Below are 22,393 nucleotides of genomic sequence, written 5' to 3'. Positions count from 1 at the left end.
CATCTGACAATATATCAGTTCCAGAAGCGCTCCAGATTATTCAAAGCCTCATATTTGCGGCCCTGCTCTCCTCATGATAATAAATGAAGGATGACAACTGGCCAGCGTCTCAAGGCCTGGCCCACACCGCCAAGCTTCCTCAGGTCCGCATTAATCCAGCACATTCACTCACCATCACTGTCTCTCCTTCATGAATATAAAGGCCCCTGGATTTGCAACAGTATGTCCTTCATGACACTCAAAGCCAGCTTCATTCCCATCAATATTAAATAAAAAAATTAAAGCCCACTCGACATATGGGAGTGTGCATTGATTTAATATTTCACCCCAGCAGTGAAAGAAGCCCTTGCTCCCGCACTCAACTTGCAATTTGGAAATAAATTGACTGATTTAGACAAAGCCAGAAAGAGAGAGAGAGATCGAAAAGGGGTTCGATGCGAACCTGGTCCGCCACCACTGAGTAAGGTGACATTGCACAACAAATCACTTGCATGAATATAGAGAAAGAAAACGATTGCTATTTCTGAAAGCAATTTTGTTTGGTGAAGGTGTGTTGATTGCCATGTATGTGAATCTATTGCTCACACGACAGGAAGGGGCACAAGCATTTCATAAGAGTCAATGGCATATTTTCCTGTTTGCATAAACAATACGAGGACTAAGACTTTCATAGAAAAGCAGACAAAATCATTTTATTTATTTGGAACAAATAACTATGCACAGGCCTTGTGTGAGGTGTCAGACACAGTGCGACTTATGTGGCAGTGCATCTGCGGTACTTAAATTGAGCCTAATGAAGAATAATTAGGTTGTTAAAACGTTGATAACAGAGCAGCTCAGTAAACAGATAAAAGATGAGCTGGCCTCGAGGAAGAGTTTGAGCTCTGCAGGAAATATCAGCTCACACACACACACACACACTCACATTACATCCACATGCCAAACTTAAGGACCAATTCACTTTTCCAATTTCCTCTAGTCCTTTGAAAACTGGAAATGCTTTTTCCACGAGCTCATTAAAGCTGCATGCGGTAAAACTCAAAACTTTAATTAGGAATTATTGAAAATGTAAATGAATTATGAATATTTATTTAGCTTAGCAACAAGGTATTTTCACATTAAGGTGGAGCATGTTATGCGCTCAAAGGTCTTAGAGAACGCCACGAACGGATTATTTTAAAAACACAGAACAGATTAACATAAAAATGGAAATGACTGTGTAGCCTTTTCATGACTGGTTCTACATAAATAGCAGGGGAAAAGAACTAGGATAGAATTAGATACTGATAATATTTTACATATCTTATTAATACATCTAATTAAATTAGATAAATATATCTATATAAGTGTATCTCTCTCTCTCTCTCTCTATATATATATATATATATATGGGGTAAGTCAGTAAAACTGTTGATATTACTGTATGCTGCTCTGATTATCAGATTGTTCTTACGATGTGGCAGAAATGCATCAGTAGATCATTGTTAGCTCAATAATATGTGGTGACATTTAATGTTTTCTTTAGGAAATACATTTTAATTTTATACAAAATAAAATGAATTGTTTTATTATTAATTGAATTACAAACTAGAATGTATGTCATAGCGAGATAGTCCACAACCAAAAGGTTCTATAAATTCCCTCATGTGTACGAGGCTTTTGATGAGTCCTCATGAGCGCTAAAATCATTACAGTACTGCCATCTACCGGACAAACAGGTGAATAACAACCAGATGAACACCAACAACATTACATTTGTGAAATTCAATTTTGAAATATTTTTACGGACAGATCCCCAGTATTCATGTAAAGACAGCAAAAATAAATAAATAAATAAATAAATAAAAATACAATAAAGAGCGAAAGACTAAATCATCTCATAAAACAGGTTAATAACAGGTCACGAATGCGATTGATGATTCTGAGTGAGCTGATTTAATGAGTCGTCAGTCTAATCTCAACCGGATGTCGGATTAATGTTTTCAGTCATTTCCGCTTCAGCGAATCAACAGGAAATTTCGTAAAAGTGATGTCGTGATGTTGACGCTTGTCAACATTTGATCTACATCATATTTTTCCTCTCACGTATCGATATGGCTGTTTCAACATGTCAGAAGATCACCTTCGTCTCTTGCATCGTCCTCTGCATGTCTTTATTCCTACCCAAATTATTTTTGCCCAGAGTGAAGAAAGAAACAGTGCAGTCGAATGGTAAGATGATGATCATGAGACATAAATATAATCCTTCACCCCTCATTGACTGTTTCAGTAATTTCAGCGCTGATTTGACCATCCCTGTGATCTCTGTGCTCAGGTCCCGTTGACCTCAACCTCCTCCTCCCCGTGTGTGGATTCATAATGTGAGGATCACTTTTCCCAATGTCATTTCCACAACAAATCTATCCTAATTTATTCCCTTATGACATCTTTGACACTTTAGCACGGTAACCATAGTGACAATCATTAAATATTATAATATTTAATGTCTTTATGAGATCATTAATCAAAACGTTAGCCAATAAGGAGCTTTCAGAATCTTTGTCAATTTGCTTAATTTCGGTTTATTTATTTATTTGGTAACACTTTAGAATACTGTATCTTACTTACTGCATAACTAATAAGGAATTATTGAGGAACTAATAGATAATTATTTATTAACACTTAAGTCACTACTGTTAACTACCAAGGAAGATGTGTTAACTAATTAGTATGTAGTAGAATTGTATGATTGTGTTAAGTTTCAGTTAGTTAATCAATAACTAATGAATTATGTCATAACTCTTGAAGACCTATTATTAATTATCTATTAATTAATGTGCAAGAAAAATAACTAAGAAGTAACTACTAATGAACAGTCATACACAGTGACAATAAACCGTTTTATTTTAGCAGTGGAGTGGTGGATGAAGTACACAAATCAAGTACTTGAGTAAAAGTACAGATAACCCAATAAAATATTACTCCAGTAAAATGATAAACTATTGGCCTATTCATTTTCAAAATTACCTTAGTAAATGTACAAAGGTAATTACTTGAAAAGTAAAAAGCACTGATCAATGTTTTTTATTTTATTTTCTAGCCAGTTTTAGTCATTCTTCAGCACTAATAAGAAAGATAAGTGCAGACATTTACTAGGCTATATATTGATCTGCAAATAAGCAAACTTTTTATTTAATTAGCAAAATGTATCATAATGTATGATAACTTATCTATTTTACAAAGGTTTAGATAATACCGTTAATAATGTGTTTTTTTCAGTAAGTTTGATTTGAGTCAGAAGTATGTGGTAATTCTGTATTAATTACTAATGAGTTTCCTATATTCTCACTTTAGAATACTGTTCCAGGTTCCAAGTAATTCCTGAAGAATTATCTAATAATTATTTGTTAATTGCCAATTAATTTCCTTATATGTTCACTTTAGAATACTGTTTCAGGTTATAAGTAGCCTAATTCCTGGATAATTATTTGATAATTCTGTATTAATTACTAATGAGTTCCCTATATTCTCACTTTAGAATACTGTTCCAGGTTCCAAGTAATTCCTGAAGAATTATCTAATAATTATTTGTTAATTACCAATTAATTTCCTTATATGTTCACTTTAGAATACTGTTTCAGGTTATAAGTAGCCTAATTCCTGGATAATTATTTGATAATTATTTATTAATTACTAATGAGTTCCCTATATTCTCACTTTAGAATACTGTTCCAGGTTCCAAGTAATTCCTGAAGAATTATCTAATAATTATTTGTTAATTACCAATTAATTTCCTTATATGTTCACTTTAGAATACTGTTTCAGGTTATAAGTAGCCTAATTCCTGGATAATTATTTATTAATTACTAATGAGTTCCCTATATTCTCACTTTAGAATACTGTTCCAGGTTCTAAGTAATTCCTGCAGAATTATTTGATAATTATTTATGAATTACAAATAAGTTCCCTATATTTTCAGTTTCCCTCAGTCATTGCCTCAAACATGAATTTACTCAATGGCATTCTATGCTGAGGAAAACAGACACACACAGTACTGTATATAAAATATAAATCTAATCTGAGGTTAGTTTTGTATGACTGTTCATTAGTAGTTACTTCTTAGTTATTTTTCTTGAACCTTAATTAGTAGATAATTAGTAGTAGTTCTTCAAGAGTTATGACAGAATTCATTATTTATTGATTAACTAACTGTTACTTAACACAATCATAAAAATATATTACATACTGATTAGTTAACACATCTTCCTTAGTAGTTAACAGTAGTGAAGAAGTAGTTAATGAATAATTACCTATTAGTTCTTCAATAATTACTTATTAGTTATGCAGTAAGTAAGATACAGTATTCTAAAGTGTTACCCATGTTTTTTTTTTTTTTTTTAATTGTGACTTTCCATGTCTGAAAAAATATATAAATTATTATACTGCATGTTAAAATTTTCAATTATGTTTCACTGACTAGAAATTGCTCTTTTTGAGTGCAGTCTCTGTAAATGTATTTTTTATTTTATTTTATTTTTGCTTTGAAGTTGGGCCAGGGCATTTTCCTCCCTCACGACACAGACATTCATTCCCTGAAGATCATGATCACTGGGACACTGACTCTCATTACATCGAGCATTACAATCCTGAGGCAATTGCCAGAGCCAAGGGTGTACGCAAGCCGAATCTGCTGGGCCAGGTCATCCCTGTCTATGGCTTTGGAATTTTCCTTTATATCATCTATCTGTTCGTCAAGGTGAGTCTTATCAGAAGCTATTTGGACATCTGCTGTGTTCAGCAGCTATCCTGTAATAATAGTTCCCCTGGGTGCAAATCTAACAGGTGCTTTAATATACACAGTACACACTTATCATATGTGCCGCTCTGCTCTTTTGAATGGTAGAGTAATTAGAGATTTTAAATGTGTGTCAGAATGTCTGTTTTTGTTTTGGTCTGTGTGATCTCACCCATTGCCAATTTATCCAATAGTATTTTGACACCACGGGTTGCCAGTTGGTGGAAAACACAGCATTTTGCAGCCATGTAATCAGGCAAATTAACTGGGTCAGAGAATGCAGATTGTATGCGACCTAAAAAGCCTCGGCATCCATCTAAAAAGCTCTGTGACCAGAGGCATATACAAAAACATGGATAAATCAACTCATCAACTTACAGTGTAAGGCTTGTTGCCTACCATTGTCGCATGCGCTCATTCCTGTTGCTTGTCCTCAATCTGGCAACCAGCGTGAGCATCGAGTCTGAAGAGGCGGGGGAAACGACTCTCTCCAATACTGCACCATTAATATATTTGAACATGTCATTTATTTCTGTGATGGCCACGCTGAATTTTCAGCAGCCATTACCCCAGTCTTCAGTGTAACATGATCCTTCAGAAATCATTCTTATCATCAGTGCTGAAAACTGTTGTGCTGCTTAATATTTTTGTGGAAACCATGATACATTTTTTTTTGCCATTATTTTTTTTTTTATGTGGTTATGAGTAGCAAAATCAGTGTAATTTACCTTGATCTTTCAACAGCTGACCTCTAAGGACAAACCTCATCAACAAGAGTGCAGATTCCCTATGCTGCAGTCAGAATGCACGTTTGAAGAGATGCGTGAGTTTGCATATACATCAACTCTAGTTGGACAACTTTATATACCTAACAAAGATGCTAGATCATCTTAATAGCAGCACCATATATTGTCAAGTTGTGACCCTTTTTAAACCACATGTCTGTTTATTCATTACATGCATTCTCAACATATCAGTAGCTTAATGACATGCAACTCCAGATAAGGTAGATTAAGATCCTGTCTAAGCTTTGTTCTCTCCCTTTTATTCGACCCGGATTAGCAATCAGAAGTAATGTTTTATAAGCCTAGCAGCTCCTAACACCAATTAACTGCATGTCTTTTGGATCAGTAGTAAGAGGTTTAGCTCTATTCATGAAATGGATGCCAAAGGGTGGAGGGAGTAACCGATTGAGCATCGGCACAGCACTCACTCCCTGTACCAGCATGTGTATAAAATGATCAAACTATTCTTACTAATTCTGTGGAGTCTAGAAAAAGTTTGTGTAAAATATTTCTCATTCTCATGCATCCCAGTTTTTGGCACATGCCACAATGAGACTGCAGAAGTGTGGCGGACACATTTGAGTGAATCTCTGTATCAAACATGATTCTAAACCTCATCCAATTGTCTCCCTGACAGCTACTTGTCAGCTGGTGCAGCTGCAGGCCAGAATGAGTGAAAAAGTCAGAGAAAAGAGAATATCTAAAGTTGTCCACCCATCTGCCAGGTATACAGATCATATTTCTCTCCTTCCACCATCCATCATCTTTTTGATCAAAGAGCTGACAGTGCACTGACATGATTTGCATGACACTCTGAAATGGAATCCTTTGAAAAGGAAAAGAGCAAATTCACAGCCTTATTCGTCTGTGATTATCCTTCAGCTACTGTTTTAGCTGTAGCTGATACCATCTTTTAAATTACATGAAAATATTATATCATTTTTTTTATACAAAACAATTGTTGCTCAGTCAGTAGAGCTTGGTGCGAGCAACGCTAGCAGGGAATGCACATTATACCAGTTTAATAATTTAATAATAACTCTAATTTAACTTTAATAATACCAGTTACAGCGCGAAATAAACATGAATGAGCATCTGAAAGTGTGTTAAAAGATAAAGTACAACTTATCGAAATCCGTATCATGTCACATGGAATCGCTTAATCAGTGTTTTATCCGTGGAAAGACGTCATTAAAACACCTTGTAAACAATGTCACATTTACCTCAAAAAACCATATCCAGTGACCATAAACTCGTTAGTCAGCTAGAAAAATGAACTCTAGGGAGGAGCATTTTGCTAAATATATGCACTATATTACATATTCATTATCATTTTTAATGTTCTTCAATATTTAATGCATGTTTGAATAAATCTGGAAAGTTTTTATGACAGCCACCATTTAAATGTTTATATTTCATATAACTTTATTATTATAAAAGTGTAATTTAAGTGTTTGTATACAAATCAGTTAATTTTTACCTTCAATATTATAGTAGGCTACAACTGACTCCCATAGTTTACAGCATTAGTTAAGAGATTTGTTTTCCTTGAGAAAATTTGCCATGTATTATACCTGAGATCCAAAATAATCAATATTGAATCGTATCGAAATCGAAACGAATTGCAAGCTTGTGAATCGAAATCGAATCGAATTGTGAAATTTGTGTCAATCAATACCCAGCCCTATTAAAAGCATCTACCAAATTGTATTTGTATATTCACAGAACATACTTCTTGCACATTTTAGATCCAATAAAGTACAATTTTGCTTCCTGATTATTGTTTGAAATGTTTTAACGGTGGTTGTGATTTGTGATTTTTATTAGTTGTTTTGATTTCAGGTCACGCCGGGGCACACGGCGGCGTGAGGAGAGAAAGCTCAAACAGTTGAAGGAGATCACTCAAATGATGAAGGAGAGACAGTTGCGAGAGGGAGCCACGCCAGAGGAGGAGGCTGAGGAGGCGCCCTATACTGCAGACTGGGAAGGTATACCTCAAGGTTTTATGTCGGGTCTGTTGCCGTTTCAATTGATCGTTCCTTGAATTTTGCGTCTAATTTTATTCACTGCTTCCCAAGGATATCCAGATGAGACCTACCCAGAGTTTGACATGACCTCCCGCAGGCGCAGATTTCCTAGTGTTATACTAGAAGAGCCAGACCAAGCCATACCCACAGCTGAGGAGCTTGCTGAAAGAATGGAGAAAGAAGAAGAGGATGAGCTTGTTGATGATGCACGTATTAACGAGGAGGTGAACATGGAGAGTAATGAAGAAGAAAAAGAAGAGGAAGACAAAGATGATGAGGAAGATGAAGAGGAAGATGATGAAGAGGAGGAGGAGGAAGATGAGGAAGATGTTGGAGAGGACCAGCCCTGCCTTCCTAAAGGAATCGATGAGGATGCTGACAGACTAGAGTGCCCAAGTGAAGGAGAAGAGAAACAGAAACCAAGCAGAAGGCGACAAATCACTTTCAGTGATCACAGACACGTTTTCCATTATCCAAAGGGTGGTGCTGTTGGCTGCAAATATGAGAAAGAGGAGGAAGAAGAACATGAAAGAGAAGAAGAGGAGGGGAATGAAGAGGAAGAAACTAGTGAGGAAGACTGTGAAGAGGAAGAAAATGGTGATGAAGAGGAGGGAGATCAACTTAATGAAGAAAGGGAGGGTGAGACGGAAGAGAAGGAGGAGGACCCACTGATGGAAGCTGAGAGCCTGGGATTTAATGATGATGTGGAATGTGATCCCGAGGAACAGGAGGTAGACCTCCTTGACTTCCTACAATCATACCAACCTGAAGTAACCGTCATCTCCAATAGGTCAGAGTCTCCCAAAGATCAAGCCTCTGGGACTCTTAGAATGCGTCACAAGAAACAAAAGGTGAAGAAGTGACCCGCCAGTCAAAATAAAACAATGGTGTTCTGTTTAGTTACCCTCTAGACCTCTATATAAACATACCTTACTGTGAATCTTTCTCACTTTGCTTAAGGAGGCTTAAAGGAATAGTTCATTTAAAAATGAAAATTCTGTCATTTACTCACCCTCAAGTTGTTTTCTTTCTTCTGCTAAACACAGGAATATATTTTGAAGAATGTCGGTAACCAGACAGTTGATGGATCCCGTTGACTTCCATAGTAAGAAAAAAAAATACTATGAAAGTCAATGGGGTCCATCAACTGTTCGGTTACTGACATTCTTCAAAATATCATCTTTTGTGTTCAGCAGGAGAAAGAAATTCATACGGGTTTGGAACAACTTGAGGGTGAGTAAATGATGACAGAATTATTTTATTTTTACTTTGAGTTTCTCTGTAATCATTTAGGCTTGTCTAGTAAAATCAAATGTAAAGTTTCTATAAAATGTTTCAAAGAACATTTTTCAGAGTATGTTATGTTATAATAAACACTTTTTTTTCTCCAAAGGAAATCTTTGCCAATAAAAAGTTTGAACAAAATGCTTGTATGGACATTATTTCATGAGCATTGAAGTACAGCAAATAAAATGATTTAATCTTAAATATTTGAGATGCGAAAATTCACGTTCAGATTTATTTTTTTCATATCTTGAGTACAAACACTGTATATTGACCAATGTACACATTTTACAAAACAGTGTGACATAACAGTTATACGTTATCACTTTAACACAAGAGTGGTGAGATTTTTTCAAACATATAAAAAATAGCAGAAAAACACATTAATTTTCAGTGTTTTTAACCATTTAGAGCAAACCCAAAACTGTTAGAGCATTACATAAAGTATAGAAAGTGCTGGAATGGTATCACGAGGCAGTTAAAAAACAAACTTTAATAACTTACACATATTTCTTTGCAATTTGGCCAAAGAATTTAATATACACTTTATATTCTTATCTAAAAAAGTAACGGTAAAAATACTTTTCTGGAGGGAAAGATATATATTTAAAAATGTGATGTCTGAAGCCACAACATTATTTATGACCAAAGAGAATAGTAACAAAAAAGGTATGCCATTTGCAGCACGTTTCTTGCCTTTATTTTGGATTGATAAGACATACAAACATTCTAAATATTAGTAGATGATTTTTAACTTAAAATGCACTGCACTGTGAAATTAAGAAGGTTTTTTTCCCGTTTGATGGACAACAAACTTGAAAGGGCACTCAACAGAGAATAAAATGATAGGATTATTTAATTTCTTGAACATTCATCCAATATTAATGTTATTATATTTTACTCAATGACCAACATTATTTGATTTATCCAATTTCCAAGACTTTGTTGTGACATTCAACTGGAATGAAAAATGGCATGATAAAAATCAACTACAAGGCATGCTAATGCGTAATGGAGCAGAGCTAGTAAATCAGTGTGGCCATCTGAAGACTTCTCCACTGCTTTATAATTTGGCTTTAAGGGCAGTTGGTACGACTGGACTTTGGATTTTGTCAGTTAAATTGCCACACTGATAATACAACTTCACTTATTTCCCTTCTTCATTCATCATCATTGTTTAGCAAAGACACAGAAGTGTACAAGCTATAGCACAATTAAGGATGATGATTTGAGTCGTGTTAATTCCACAGACACTTTGTTCAGCCGCATATTTCACAACTACTGTATCTTCATGCAGCAGGACATTTTATAGACGACTTGAACAAAATGCCTCTAAGCATGTTTACATGCACATTTATAATCCAGCTACAATCACGTTATCAAGGACTGTCAGTCTGACTTTGCAGTGTAATTTCAATTGGCAAATCATCATTTTAGGCCGGCAGAAATCGAACTTTTAAAGTGCATGTAAACATACTCGTCTCATTGTGTCAAATAAGCAGTTTCTCTGTTCTGGAAAATCATCTACTCCACAAGCAGGCAACTAAACCTGATCTATCTGGAAATGTACAGCCCAGTATACTGCAAATATACAGGTTGTTCTCAAGAACAACGACAGAAGCTTATAAGTAGCTGCATGATAAACAACACTGTCTTAAGAAAACAGTGTATCATCTCGCCAACTTCAAGCATCACAAGTGTCTCTCTCATCCAAAGGCACAATATTTACAGCTTTTCACCATTAACCTCTGAATAAAGTGCTCCATTCAGTACATTCCCCTACAGATGTAGTGGGTCAGTATGAGATGATAATGTACTTACCCTGATATTGACCCTCACATAAAAATACACATTTACTACACACTTCTGCCACTGTTTGGGTCTTTCACACTCGAGCTTACTGGTGAACCATTCATTTTGGTTGCTTCTAATGACATTACAACTGTTTTAGGATCTCATGTCCACTCAAAAACTGTAGATAAACTGTTTTAAAGTGCCCCTATTATGCTTTTTCGTATATATTTCCTTTCATGTAGTGTGTAATATAGCTGTTTGTAAATGTAATAGGTCTACAAAGTTCCAAAGATTAAAATGCACGATAAATGGAGTTGTTGTCTCCCAAAAGAAAGAACCGATTCTGAACTGCCTGAAATGAGTCGTCAGTAATTCCAATCTTACTTTCTGCACGAACCTTTGTAGGTTTGAACCAAATTTGCATAATCAACATCTATCCAAGTCTAGGGTCTTCATTGGCTGCCTGCGAACACTGACGCCATCATTAGCCTACTATTCATATCACCATGTATACAAGTGCTGAAGAAGCCTCTGGAGCTGAAATTCAAATATGGTAATGTGCGTTTTGTTGGGCGAATTGAACCATTTCAGACACTGTGAGAAATGAGGCGATGCTGCAATGCATATTATGAGAAAATTAAAGTTTTTTTTTTTTTTTTTTTTTACCCTGATTTATGTAAACCTATTGCAGGAGACCTCCAAAACAAAATTAAGAATCTTTAAAATAGCATAATTGAGGCAGCTTAAGTGCAGAAACACATTAACTGATAATGATAATGAACTATTTCGTGGAAGTGTCGCACATTCATCAGTTGAATTGTAATGAATCCGCACCAAAAGTTCAGATGTGAAGGCGCCCTGGTCAAGTTTTGTGCTTGAAGCACAGTGAATTATGGGCATGGGGTAAGACATAAGCAGAAGATGGTATGGAAATCTATAAATACATAAATAGTGGATAAATATGTTAGTCTGTCATACTTCATACTGGCTTTGGAGTCCTTGTGAAGCATGAATCGATACATTAAATGACACATATGACACAAGTGACATGTATAACTGAAGAAATGTCACATTTGAAAATCATTAAATCATTAAAAGTTCATTAAATAAAATATCCAGAAATATGTTAGTGAACATTAATTTTTTTTTTTTTTAATTACGACCATGGCAAAATTATGGTTTTGATTTTAATCTTAGGGACAAAAGTACTACTGTAAAAGATCCTTATTTTAACATTAGCAAAATGTTAGTGTTACCTTGTCGGTTAAGTAAAGAAAGCGACTAGGGGATTTTTTTTGACTGTCGATTTAAATGAATGCACCATCTTCCGAAAATCTCCACCCTCTTGAATTGTGAAGTCTTTGTGCTTTCCCCCAACTGTGATGCCCTTTTTTTTAAAAAAAAGGAAAAAGCAGAAACCTCGCTCACACACACACACACACACACACACAAACCTTGCTCACACATTCACACAAACTCTATACGCATTCATGCCTCCAAAAGGAGGATCTTGAGAGAGGGACTCTGCTGCCTTGGAGTTCACCGCAGCCCTTGACTCAGTGATTCAGCTTGTAAAGCAGTCTGGCTGGGTTCTTTCGTGGTTGTGGCTGGCAGAGAGACACGGCTACTCACAGGCTAGCTTGCTGTCAAAGCTGGACAGAGCAATAGCAAACGCCTGCAGGGCACACATGGGGTAGTTGTAATCCATTGTGAAGACATCCTCTGCTACGCGACCAAACTGCATCACAATGTAATCCGCTGTATACAGAAAAGAGCGAGAATACAGAATAATTAAATAAAATCCATCTCTAGAGTATGTGTGTGTATATATATCTCCAGATATATAGTGGAATTTATCTTTAAAAAAAAAAGGTTTTGTTTCACTCACGGTCATTGTCATGAATGATCTGAAAGTTTTTGACAGATGCTTGTGTGACTCTGCCATGGAAGTTGAGCACATATGATTGAGTGTCATCGTTCCACACAGGCGTCTTGTTGTGGAGCTCTATCACACTCTCAGTGCTTTTGTTCTGCCATCGAGCCAGTAGAGACTCATGGTCCTGCGATAGACAGATGTGGGGGAGGATAAGCTTTCCATTAGAGCATGTAACTTTGCTGCTAATACTAACATCTGTATGTAATATATAGGTCAACGACTCAACGTTTATTGGTTTCATCTGCCTATTGTTCTGCACTGGCCCAAAACAGACATTACATAATATTTTACTGCTCATGTAACATAAATGATACATAAATACTGTAATTGATTTAAGTAAAATGCAAATTAATAATAACGTCTTCAATGATATTATCATGTGCACATTTGAACTGCCTCTCCTTCTTCCTCCAAAGGTTTTTGTATTTTCATAGTGCTAGTCATTTCACATTGATGACACCAGTAAAACATTATTTTTATGTTATTCATATTATAAAAAAATAATTTTTTGCACTCGTTAGATGTAGTACTAATGCTGAGTGAATGAATAAACAAACAAACAAACAAACGCATGTCATACAAGTATTTTGCAGTATATTAAGCACCTGGCAAATTGAACAAAATATATTTTAAAATCTTTTTCATTTCTAGAATTAAGTGATTGTCACCATATTTTGAGAACTACCTTTACCCTTTTGAGATTCTGGCTCAAATACTGAAACATTGCAGTATTTTTTATAAATGATATATCTGTAGACATCTTTTTTTATTATTATTCATGTGCCCTTATAATCAATTCCCTATGGACAAAATCAAGTCCTGCCCTAGATTTTTCTTGTCCGAGAAGCCGTTTCACTCGGATATCCGTCACGACAGGGACTAAAAGACTATCACAACTTCTGTTTCAAGTTTATTTTTCATATTTATACACACAAAGGCATTCTAAACAGCCCTGCACTCACATTTCGAGGCCTGATGGAGACTCTTTCATGGTCCATGTTCATTCCAGGAATAATGACACTCATCTTTCGAGGCCCCTTGAACCCTAAAACATTAGTTTCCTGTAGAACAGAAGACAAACAATCAATCACATCTAAATTAGCCACCATGTTTACATACTTGTCATTTATCACATTTAAATAATAATAATAAATTCTTTTAACCCGGTTTCCCTTTATCAGTGGTATTGCTATGTACAAAACCAACCAGCAGAGGTCAGACTTGGCTCATCATTGCTCGTGGCTCTAAGATCTATTGGCCACTGTGCCCTTAGGGCTGGGTGATGGCTCTCTGATGGCCACTGACCAACACCATGCTCACAAACTCACATAGCAGATCGCTGCAAGCTCCTGTCGTAGATTCCCTGCTTCTAGGCTGGAGGTGGTCTTGACTGGGTTCAAACCGCTGTCATATACTGTAAACTTGGTACCCATAAGGTTTGATCTGTGGGGATGACATTGCGCTTATTAGGAAACTCTTACAATTAAGACTGCATCCTGTCACAGAAAAAGGGTGAGTCTACCAAAGACTGTCAAGACAATGTCTATCCATATTTCACCCCCAAATCAAAAGAGAAAAAAAATTAAAGCAATTTTTGTACTAATAAGAATTATGGCATTTTAACATATTTCATATTAAGTTTGTTTTTAAAAGTGCCGTATTGAGACTCAGACATCAACATGCATGCAGTTGCTCTCTCCTCATATGAATGAGGACACTCTAGCACACCAGCAATGAACCCAATTACAGTTTTAAATAGGTTCAGCAGTGCACACATGCACATGAACTCATTAAAGCTCCCTCTTGAATGTTTAGAAAGAGACACGTTTCTCTTATCTCTACAAGAACAGCATAGATTTAGGTTACGCTACCTTATGAATCACACGACACGATGAATCATCTTTAACTATACCTCAGTTTGCCAATAAAGCTCTCGCCACCTCGTGATAGGTCAGTTGGGTCGATGGAGATGAGGTAATTGGATGTTTTGCTCTTCTTTCTCTTCCTCCCGGCTAAAAGGAAAACCTAAAGTGTGACAGAATTTAATTGGGCACCGAACGGCAGCACAAAACTGACATCAAAAAGATCCATCAGAGAAAGAGACCTTATATAAACATTCTGAGAAAGCGTTATTTTTTACCCATATTTTGAGGAATGGCATAAACAACTAACACACACACACACACACACACATATATATATATATGTATATATTCTATTTGGTAAATAAGATGCATAGAACCCATTGTTTTTATGTGATTTACAAATAGCCATGATATTTTTAAGATAAACATTTGCCCAGGGAAGCAATATTATGATTAATTGTCATATATAGCTAAATATCCCTGTGGGCTAAATTTGGTTCCTTCCATCAGAATCAATCATTTCAAGCACTTCAGCAAATTGGAGGAATCGAGTATCACTGATAGGTCTTGATTGCTGGTGCACAACAATGATGAATTACAAATAAGCCAAAACTCTTTAGAAAAATTTGGAATAATCAGTGTTTCGGTGTGTCTGACCTTCTTGCCGTCCTCCCTCTCCAGATGGAGGTAGTAGGTGGGGTACATGCCCCTGTCCATGCCCTTCTTATCTCGTGTGATCCTGCATTTCACAGTCACCCCTTGGGGGGCGGGTCTGAGAATGAACTCCTCCAGGTCATCCACGTCGATGGATGGCTCATTGGCCAATGGGGTGGAAGCTGAGGTTGCCTCCTTTTGCAATGATAAAGCAGAAAGAAATCGTTCCTCATTAAAGCTCCCTCTCGAATGTTTAGAAAGAGACATGTTTCTCTTATCTCTACAAGAACAGCATAGATTTAGGTTACGCTACCTTTTTATATATATATATATATATATATATATATATATATATATATATATATATTTCTGTCAGGACCACTACCGTCAAATATGATAAATTAGCATACAGTTTGGATTGGCAGTATGGTTCCGTTCTGGGCGAGAACTCCCTGCGCATCCATGCAGCCTAGCATGGATAAGAGCAGGGAGAGCAGCAATAATCCCCCTTGGGGTAAACAGAACAGAACCAACATGAAAATTTGCAAATATATTTAATTTAAGATTTTAAAAGTACAACATATTCGATAATTATTCTGATTCAAGGGGAATCAGAATAATTGATTCCCCTCCCCTCAAAAAAAATTAAATAAAACAAAGAAAATTATAATGTAAAACAAGGAAAAAAATGGATGAATGGATACATACAATAGTCTGAAACGTCATTGAAAATGAAGACATTTGTTATATTTAACCCTGGAAGAAAGTAATGAATTTTGAAAAATGTAAAATAAAAAAAAGTTGATGTAAAATAAGGACAGAATGTAAGCCTCAAGAAAAATATTGTACTTTATTTCTAATCAAATGTTTCACAGTAAGTACATGACCTCCAGATATGCTTGCTTTTAATAAATTATAAAAATGCATAACAGAGGTATTTTCATTAGTGCACTCAGACGTTTGGACCCCACTGCAAATGAATCAAATGTCCCTGTGGTCTGAAATGTAAGCAGTGCAGCTGGGATTAAAACTGAAATGTTAAAGAGCAACACAGCAGCCCAATGACGTTAGCAAGGTCAGGCCCAGGAGACATGGATGAGCCACTACACTCAAATAAATAACAGACACATTTAGACTTGATGACTTAAGTTTACTGGAATATCTTGGAGAGCTGACAAATAACATCCTCAACATTAATACTGCAAGTTAAAATGTATGTATATGCAAAAGTAAAAAAAAATATTAGTGATCACTATGTCTTTCAAGTTTACTGTGTTAATAATATTTGTTTTTATGCATTTCTCTTTATTTGTACCAGGATTTTGTAAATACTGTACATTTTTAAAAGTGCAAATAGTCTGTCACGATTACCTTGTTTCTATTTTCACTATTTAGATTTTCTTTTGTCTTGTTGTGCCTATGTTCAGTTCCTGTGTTTTTAGTTCCTGTTTCCCATGTCTCATTTGTTATCTTGTTAGTTTCCATAGTTTGCCTGGTTTGTTACTATGTTAACTAATCACCTGTCCTTCATTTAGCCCCTTGTCATCATTTTAGGTCATCCTCTGTTCATTGTCTTGTGTTAACGTTTCGTGCTGGTGTTTCTCATTATTGTTCCTAAATGTTATTTCGAAAAGCGAGATAAAATACATAATGGCCTGGTTTCACAGCCATGGCTTAGATTAAGCCAGGATTAGGCCTTATCCACAGTTCAATTAAGGCATCTAAGTAGCTTTTATAAATGTGCCTTAGAAAAAAAAAGAAAGACAAAAAAAACATTACTGATGTGCATCTTGAGACAAAACAATGGCACTAACATATTTTGAGATATGTCAGTGCAAGTTGCTTTCAGTTAAAATGGCTCAAACATGCCTTTTCGTCTGGGATTAGTTTAAGCCTCGTCTGTGAAACCAGGGGGGAATTTGTTTTATTAATAAACTGTATACAACAATAGCAATAATTATTATACATTTCTATAAAACACCATACAGACTACAGAGAAATCACCAATGAGACATTGGCAAGAAAAGGGGCTTCAAACAGGCACGGTTTCTATCAGGTTATTTTAAGAAAGTAATCATTTCACTGTTGCCATAGGAAACAACAGGACTATGACCCTCCATTTCCAGCATTGCAGGTTTTGTGGCAAGATAGACACAAGAGAATACATCCTAGTATGACAAAACACAGACTGCTTGTGTCAGCACTGTACATGTAACACAACTGAGGAGTTCACATTTGGAGCTAACGCACAGAGACTGCTTAAAATAACAGCCAACCTTCAATTTAAATATCTCAGAAAAGACAGGAATGAACAAGCATTGACCTTCACCTTGTAAAAAAAAATTGAGAGTTGCATATTGAGTATGGCCTATCATGACTTGCTTATAGACCTTATGCGCCAGAGAAACGAACGCGCAGCCATTTTTAGAGTATTTTCTTTGACCTTCCGTTTTCGCAGTAGCTCTGTATATTTTCGATGGCATCGCTGTCAAAGAGTAAGTAGCTGTTGAAGTGGATTTACTTACTGTGGAGTTAACCGTATGGAGTACTGTGGAGTATTAAATTGGTCACATTCTGTGACCGTTGAGCAAGAAAAATAAAGATGGCGTCTGAAAGTTAAGGTTGGTGGTCAGTTTGTGTGTAAACGTTTTTCACTTTTGATGTCATTTCATGTGAGAAATTACTATTGTAGTCAGGGCCGGATCTATCATATGGGCAATCTGGGCACGTGCCCAGGGGCCCTTGCGCAGAGAGGGGCCCTCCGTGATCGGAGTTTTTTTTTTTTTTTGTGCGCCACCTACGCTGCTACATAAAAATAGTATAGCCTACACAAGGCTTGGCCTCGATCTTGATAATTATCCAATCAGAATAAAAAAAAAGTGTATATTACATTATATGATCTCTTATTCATGCAAATGCTTTTAAACAATTCATGTGCGACAAGACAAAAGTGTGACTGTGACACACACACACAGAATGACACACACACGCCAGTATCGTGCGCACAGACAGCACGCCAAAATACAGTTATCTTTCGTGCTTGAACTTACAATAACACACACAATTATGCCAAAATGTCCGTTTTGTCGAGTATCTTCATAACATAAGAGCTGTCTTATGATAAACGTGAAGAGTTGTGAGAGAATGAGGCGCGTGTGAGATCCGCGTCTCCGTCAGCTGGTCTTAAAGAGACAGCAGCCAATAAAGCTTTCTGTCAGTAAAGTTAATCAAAGAATAAAAAGAACAGAGAAAATGACTCACTGCTGTTGACTAAAGTTTTTTTTTTATTTATTTTTTTGCTATAATAAGGATTAGTCTATATTTAATTTATAATTTATGCAGTGCGGTTTGATAACTTTATTCAATTTCGGTATATGTCCTAGGTCTACCTGTTAGGCAGGCACAGGTAAATATGACATTTATTTTTAACTCTTGTATTATTGAGACAAATAACAATATTTAATTTAAAAAAATATATATTTTAATTTGAAAACACAGTGCATTTAGTTGTTGTTTCTAGTTTGAGTTGAGAAATAGGCTACAAATTTCAGCATTGTCACTAATCTGTGTGTGCATTTTACTTGAGAAATAAGCAAGTTAACTCATGAAACCATTTGTTTACTATGTCGCAATCGCATATCGCAATATTGACCCTCAATAATCACAATATGACATTTTCCCCAAATCGTGCAGCCCTACTTTTCAGAAAAATTTATTTTGTATCATTGTCTTGTGAACTAGTCATTCAGCTTTTGATCAATAGTGATTGCCATGTTAAATCCCACACCTGGTGGGCCACCTGTGTGTGCGTGTGTTCCTTTGGAGGGTGTGGTTGTCAGGTAGGGGAGGGGGGCCCATGAGCTTCAGTGCCCAGGGGCCCCTGGGGGTACTAATCCAGCCTTGATTGTAGTAATTAAATATTTGCTTAATTTTCACCAAAGCTCTCTCTATTTTGCTGTAGATCATTAAACCATTACGATGCCTCAGAAGTCTGTTCGAAATCAGTTTCGCAAGGTACCTTCATGCGCAAACCGCTGCCTTCATTGCCTCATAAGGCAACAAGTCGGCTGCCTAAGTTTTTGGACACTGCCCATGTCTTGTGCTTTCCTAGTCCAGAGATTGTCTTATTATAGGGAGATATGAGGGTCTGTGGCTCTTACCATTAGCGTAACGGCTAACTTGGATCACGTTATAGGCACCTCACCTTATCATAAAATGGCATTGATGTCAGTGGCCAGCGTTCAGAGTTTTATGATAGTCAGTTACAGTTTACATTACACACAGTTTCTTTGTGTATTAGCGCGTTTGTCTTGTGAATAATGTTCTATATTTGGTGTTATATCTCTAGTAAACGTACAGTAGGATTGCAATGTTTGTGAAATGTGCTTTACTGCGGAAAAAAAGAACACAAATTGCTCTATTAGCTGCAGATTACTGGTCACTACAGTGTGCATTAAACCACATTTAAGATTAAATTTGTATCTGTTCATTAAAAAACAGCTTTATTGGGCATACATAGCAGTGATACTAGTCACTAAAAATGTAATTGTAATTTAACTGTGGAAATCTGAAAGCCGTAGAAAGAATACTTTTTTTAACATTAAACTCTTTGCATTTTGTTGCCTTCATTCATTATAAAGTGTTATGTCATTATTAGGCATACACAGCAGTCATAAATCATTAAAATTCAATTCTAATTCATTTGTTGAAACCTTTAAGCCATAAAGAGAACACATTATTTTATTTAATTTTTAATTAAACAACAATATAATACAATATTTATAATTAAATTGTTAATTTTCTCTTTATTCATTAAAATGTGACCAAAAAAAAAAATAGTGCATGGCACTAATAGTCATTCAAGTCTTATAATTGAAAAAAATCTGAAAGCTAAAGAAAGAAAACATTGATATTGTTTTTGTTATTGTTTTGATATTGTCTTTAGAAAATATACAATATCACTAAACACTGTAAAAACGTTTCAACTTAAAAATGTAAGTGTTTGTGCCGCCTTAAAATTTTAAGTTTAGTCAACTCAAATATCCAAGTTGTCACTTAGTACAACTTCACATTTCAAGTTGACTAAACGTTAAATTAAGGCAGCACGAAAAGTTTTTAAGTTGAAAATTTTACAGTGAATATTTGCTGGTGGTAATGGCATTTATGAGTCCTACCTGTCGCGACATTCCCTACTCTGCCTTCTCTTAAAAAAACAGCCTCTTGTCTCCTTTGCTGCGTGCCACCAAAGCTGCAGTGTTAACATTAGCCATTAAGCTTTTTTGGCTAAAGGTTGCAGGCTTGCCTTCCAGTGTTTTTGCCCAAGTCTCGTGTAAATATGGAGATACAAAGTTTCTGCCTGACAGTGACGATATTTAAATGTTTTATTTTACAAAGTAATTGTCTTACAGAGTTTTAGCATTAGAATGAAATAATAATAATAATAATAATAATAATAATTGTAAAAAACATTGTAATTGGGCCATGCGAGCATAGGCACGTGCCTAGAATGCCTATGCATAAATCCGCCGGTTCTTCAAATTTGCCTTCAGTGGACATAAATATTTCTCTTTATTCGCCTCAGAGCAATGAATTGGTAACTGTGGTAACCATGATTTGTTTCCCTCCATGCCTCCTTGCTGTCTGCATCTATAGTTCACATTGTGTAAAACTGAAAAATCAACTTAATTTACTGAAGACATTAATGAACACTTCTAAATAAGCAGAGAAATGCTACCTTGCTGGACTTTTTGCTGGTGGCAGAGCCAGGTCTTGTGTTGCTGTTGAGCTGAGATGAACTTGAGCTGACCAAATCGTCTTCATCCTCCTCCTCATCGAAGTTCATGCTACTGGAGATTCCTTCGAACAAGAAAATTAGTTTGAGGTGCTAATCAAATAATGCGTTGATAACAGAACATGAGGAGAGAACAGCAGCAGGCATGAAGCAAACATCATGGAGGCATTACGCACTGCAAACAACACTGTAAATAACTGCACTCTAATGCCAAAAGAGCATATGGCATATGTACCCAAGAGTACATTTGGGTAAAAAAAACTATTCACTTTTAGTCTGTTCAACAAATTAGCAGAAAACGAGATGCAAATGATTGTCCACAGCCCAGTTCGGCTCAAACCAGCTCTAAAAAGTCATGCAGACAGTAAAGACATGATCTAATCTACAAATGTCACAGAAGGAGGAGAGAGAGGCAGACACTGAATATAAATGCTATAGCATGTAAGTAGATCTTAAAGTGTTAGTCACCATATGATGATATTACAAGAACATGTTTTTTTTTGCATGTCAGGAGAACAATCAGCGAATGTGCATGGCTTAGTCGTCATGATCATAGTGGCCTCTCCATCCGTCTCTCTCTCCACTCTCGTTTGTGTTACTCCGAGGACTATCGCTGGTGTACCTTTCTTCAGCATGGTGACCCGTAGGTCCTGTTTGCCCTGTGACTGTGTGTTGCCCACTGCCTCACCCTGGCCCTCTGCCTCGCTCTCCTGGGCAGGTGAGTGGCCCACTGTCAGGATCTGAATCTGGTTGCCCAGCTCCTGACCCTCATCCTGGAAGGCAGCGGGCCCATCAATTCCTTTGGGACCACCACAACACAGTAACACCGTTAACTCGACTATATCAACCATCCCGTTTCCAGTTTGCTGTCACAAAATAATGGTGTTTATGGAAATATGGAAACAGACATTCAAATATGAATAAATGAATCCCTCTGCATAGAATTACTTTGTGACACATACACTACCAGTCAAAAGTCAAATCTAATTATGATTTTTTTTTTAAACTGCTTTTAAAAGAAGTCTCTAATGCTCGCCAAGGCTGCATTTATTTGGTCAAAAATACAATAATATTGTGAAATATTTGAGGCGCAATAAATATCTCAAGAAATATAGCTGTCGAGATATTTCTTTGCTCTTTAACGTGTCATGATCGATCGCTCTAGTGAGCGCTTTACTAGTTATAGCACGAAATAAACATGTTTGAACATCAGAAAGTATTTTGAAAGAAACAGTACAATTAAATGAATGTATATGTCTTATGTAATCACTCAATCAATGCTTCAACCAGAAAGACGTCAATTAAACATTTACCTCAGAAAAGCCATTCAATGTCCAAAAAACTCATGTCAGCAAGAAAAAATGTACTTCAATTAAGATCAATTTGCTAAATATATGCATTGCATATTCATTGTATTTTTTTTACTTAACCTGTTCTTCAATATTTAATGTATGTTTGAATAAATCCATTTTATTACAGCCAC

At 36.1% G+C, this 22,393-nt stretch overlaps 2 protein-coding genes across 8 annotated transcripts in view; one reads left to right on the top strand and one right to left on the bottom strand.

The window, feature by feature from the left end:
- Nucleotides 1–1,991: 1,991 nt before the first annotated feature.
- On the top strand, nt 1,992–9,004 carry ric3a (RIC3 acetylcholine receptor chaperone a). 2 transcript variants are annotated; one of them, XM_084406145.1, is made up of 6 exons: nt 1,992–2,211; nt 4,527–4,735; nt 5,519–5,597; nt 6,197–6,284; nt 7,387–7,547; nt 7,638–9,004. In XM_084406145.1, exons 1-6 carry the CDS (start codon nt 2,094–2,096, stop codon nt 8,447–8,449), a joined length of 1,467 nt encoding a protein of 488 aa, XP_084262271.1. In that variant the 5' UTR covers nt 1,992–2,093; the 3' UTR covers nt 8,450–9,004. The 2 variants fall into 2 exon arrangements, with proteins under 2 accessions (XP_084262271.1, XP_084262272.1); XM_084406146.1 differs by having other exon boundaries at nt 2,003–2,211; nt 7,402–7,547.
- Nucleotides 9,005–12,065: 3,061 nt separating this feature from the next.
- tub (TUB bipartite transcription factor) overlaps nt 12,066–22,393 on the bottom strand; it is an 82,780-nt gene continuing 72,452 nt past the window's right edge. For 4 of the 6 annotated variants that reach the window (XM_084405327.1, XM_084405328.1, XM_084405329.1 and 1 more), the window contains 8 exons: nt 21,533–21,709; nt 20,854–20,975; nt 15,123–15,314; nt 14,513–14,625; nt 13,929–14,043; nt 13,563–13,661; nt 12,553–12,724; nt 12,066–12,422 (listed from right to left, as the gene is read on the bottom strand). In XM_084405327.1, the coding sequence (XP_084261453.1) occupies nt 12,289–12,422; nt 12,553–12,724; nt 13,563–13,661; nt 13,929–14,043; nt 14,513–14,625; nt 15,123–15,314; nt 20,854–20,975; nt 21,533–21,709 (1,124 nt within the window). In that variant the 3' untranslated portion in view covers nt 12,066–12,288. The remainder of the gene's footprint in view (nt 12,423–12,552; nt 12,725–13,562; nt 13,662–13,928; nt 14,044–14,512; nt 14,626–15,122; nt 15,315–20,853; nt 20,976–21,532; nt 21,710–22,393) is intronic. The other 2 variants (XM_084405331.1, XM_084405332.1) reach the window with 1 other exon arrangement.

This window comes from Rutilus rutilus, assembly GCF_951802725.1.
Source record: "Rutilus rutilus genome assembly, chromosome: 3".
Lineage (NCBI taxonomy): Eukaryota > Metazoa > Chordata > Actinopteri > Cypriniformes > Leuciscidae > Rutilus > Rutilus rutilus.
Note: the sequence above shows the minus strand (reverse complement) of the source record. Positions and strands in the feature narration are given on the sequence as shown.

What these genes read in the sequence shown, in the direction of transcription:
- ric3a (XM_084406145.1), top strand. Translation starts at nt 2,094, where the DNA reads ATGGCTGTTTCAACATGTCAGAAGATCACCTTCGTCTCTTGCATCGTC. An exon ending in AGAAACAGTGCAGTCGAATG is followed by an intron (nt 2,212 to 4,526) that starts GTAAGATGATGA and finishes TTTGCTTTGAAG; the next exon opens with TTGGGCCAGGGCATTTTCCT. An exon ending in GTTGTCCACCCATCTGCCAG is followed by an intron (nt 6,285 to 7,386) that starts GTATACAGATCA and finishes GATTTTTATTAG; the next exon opens with TTGTTTTGATTTCAGGTCAC.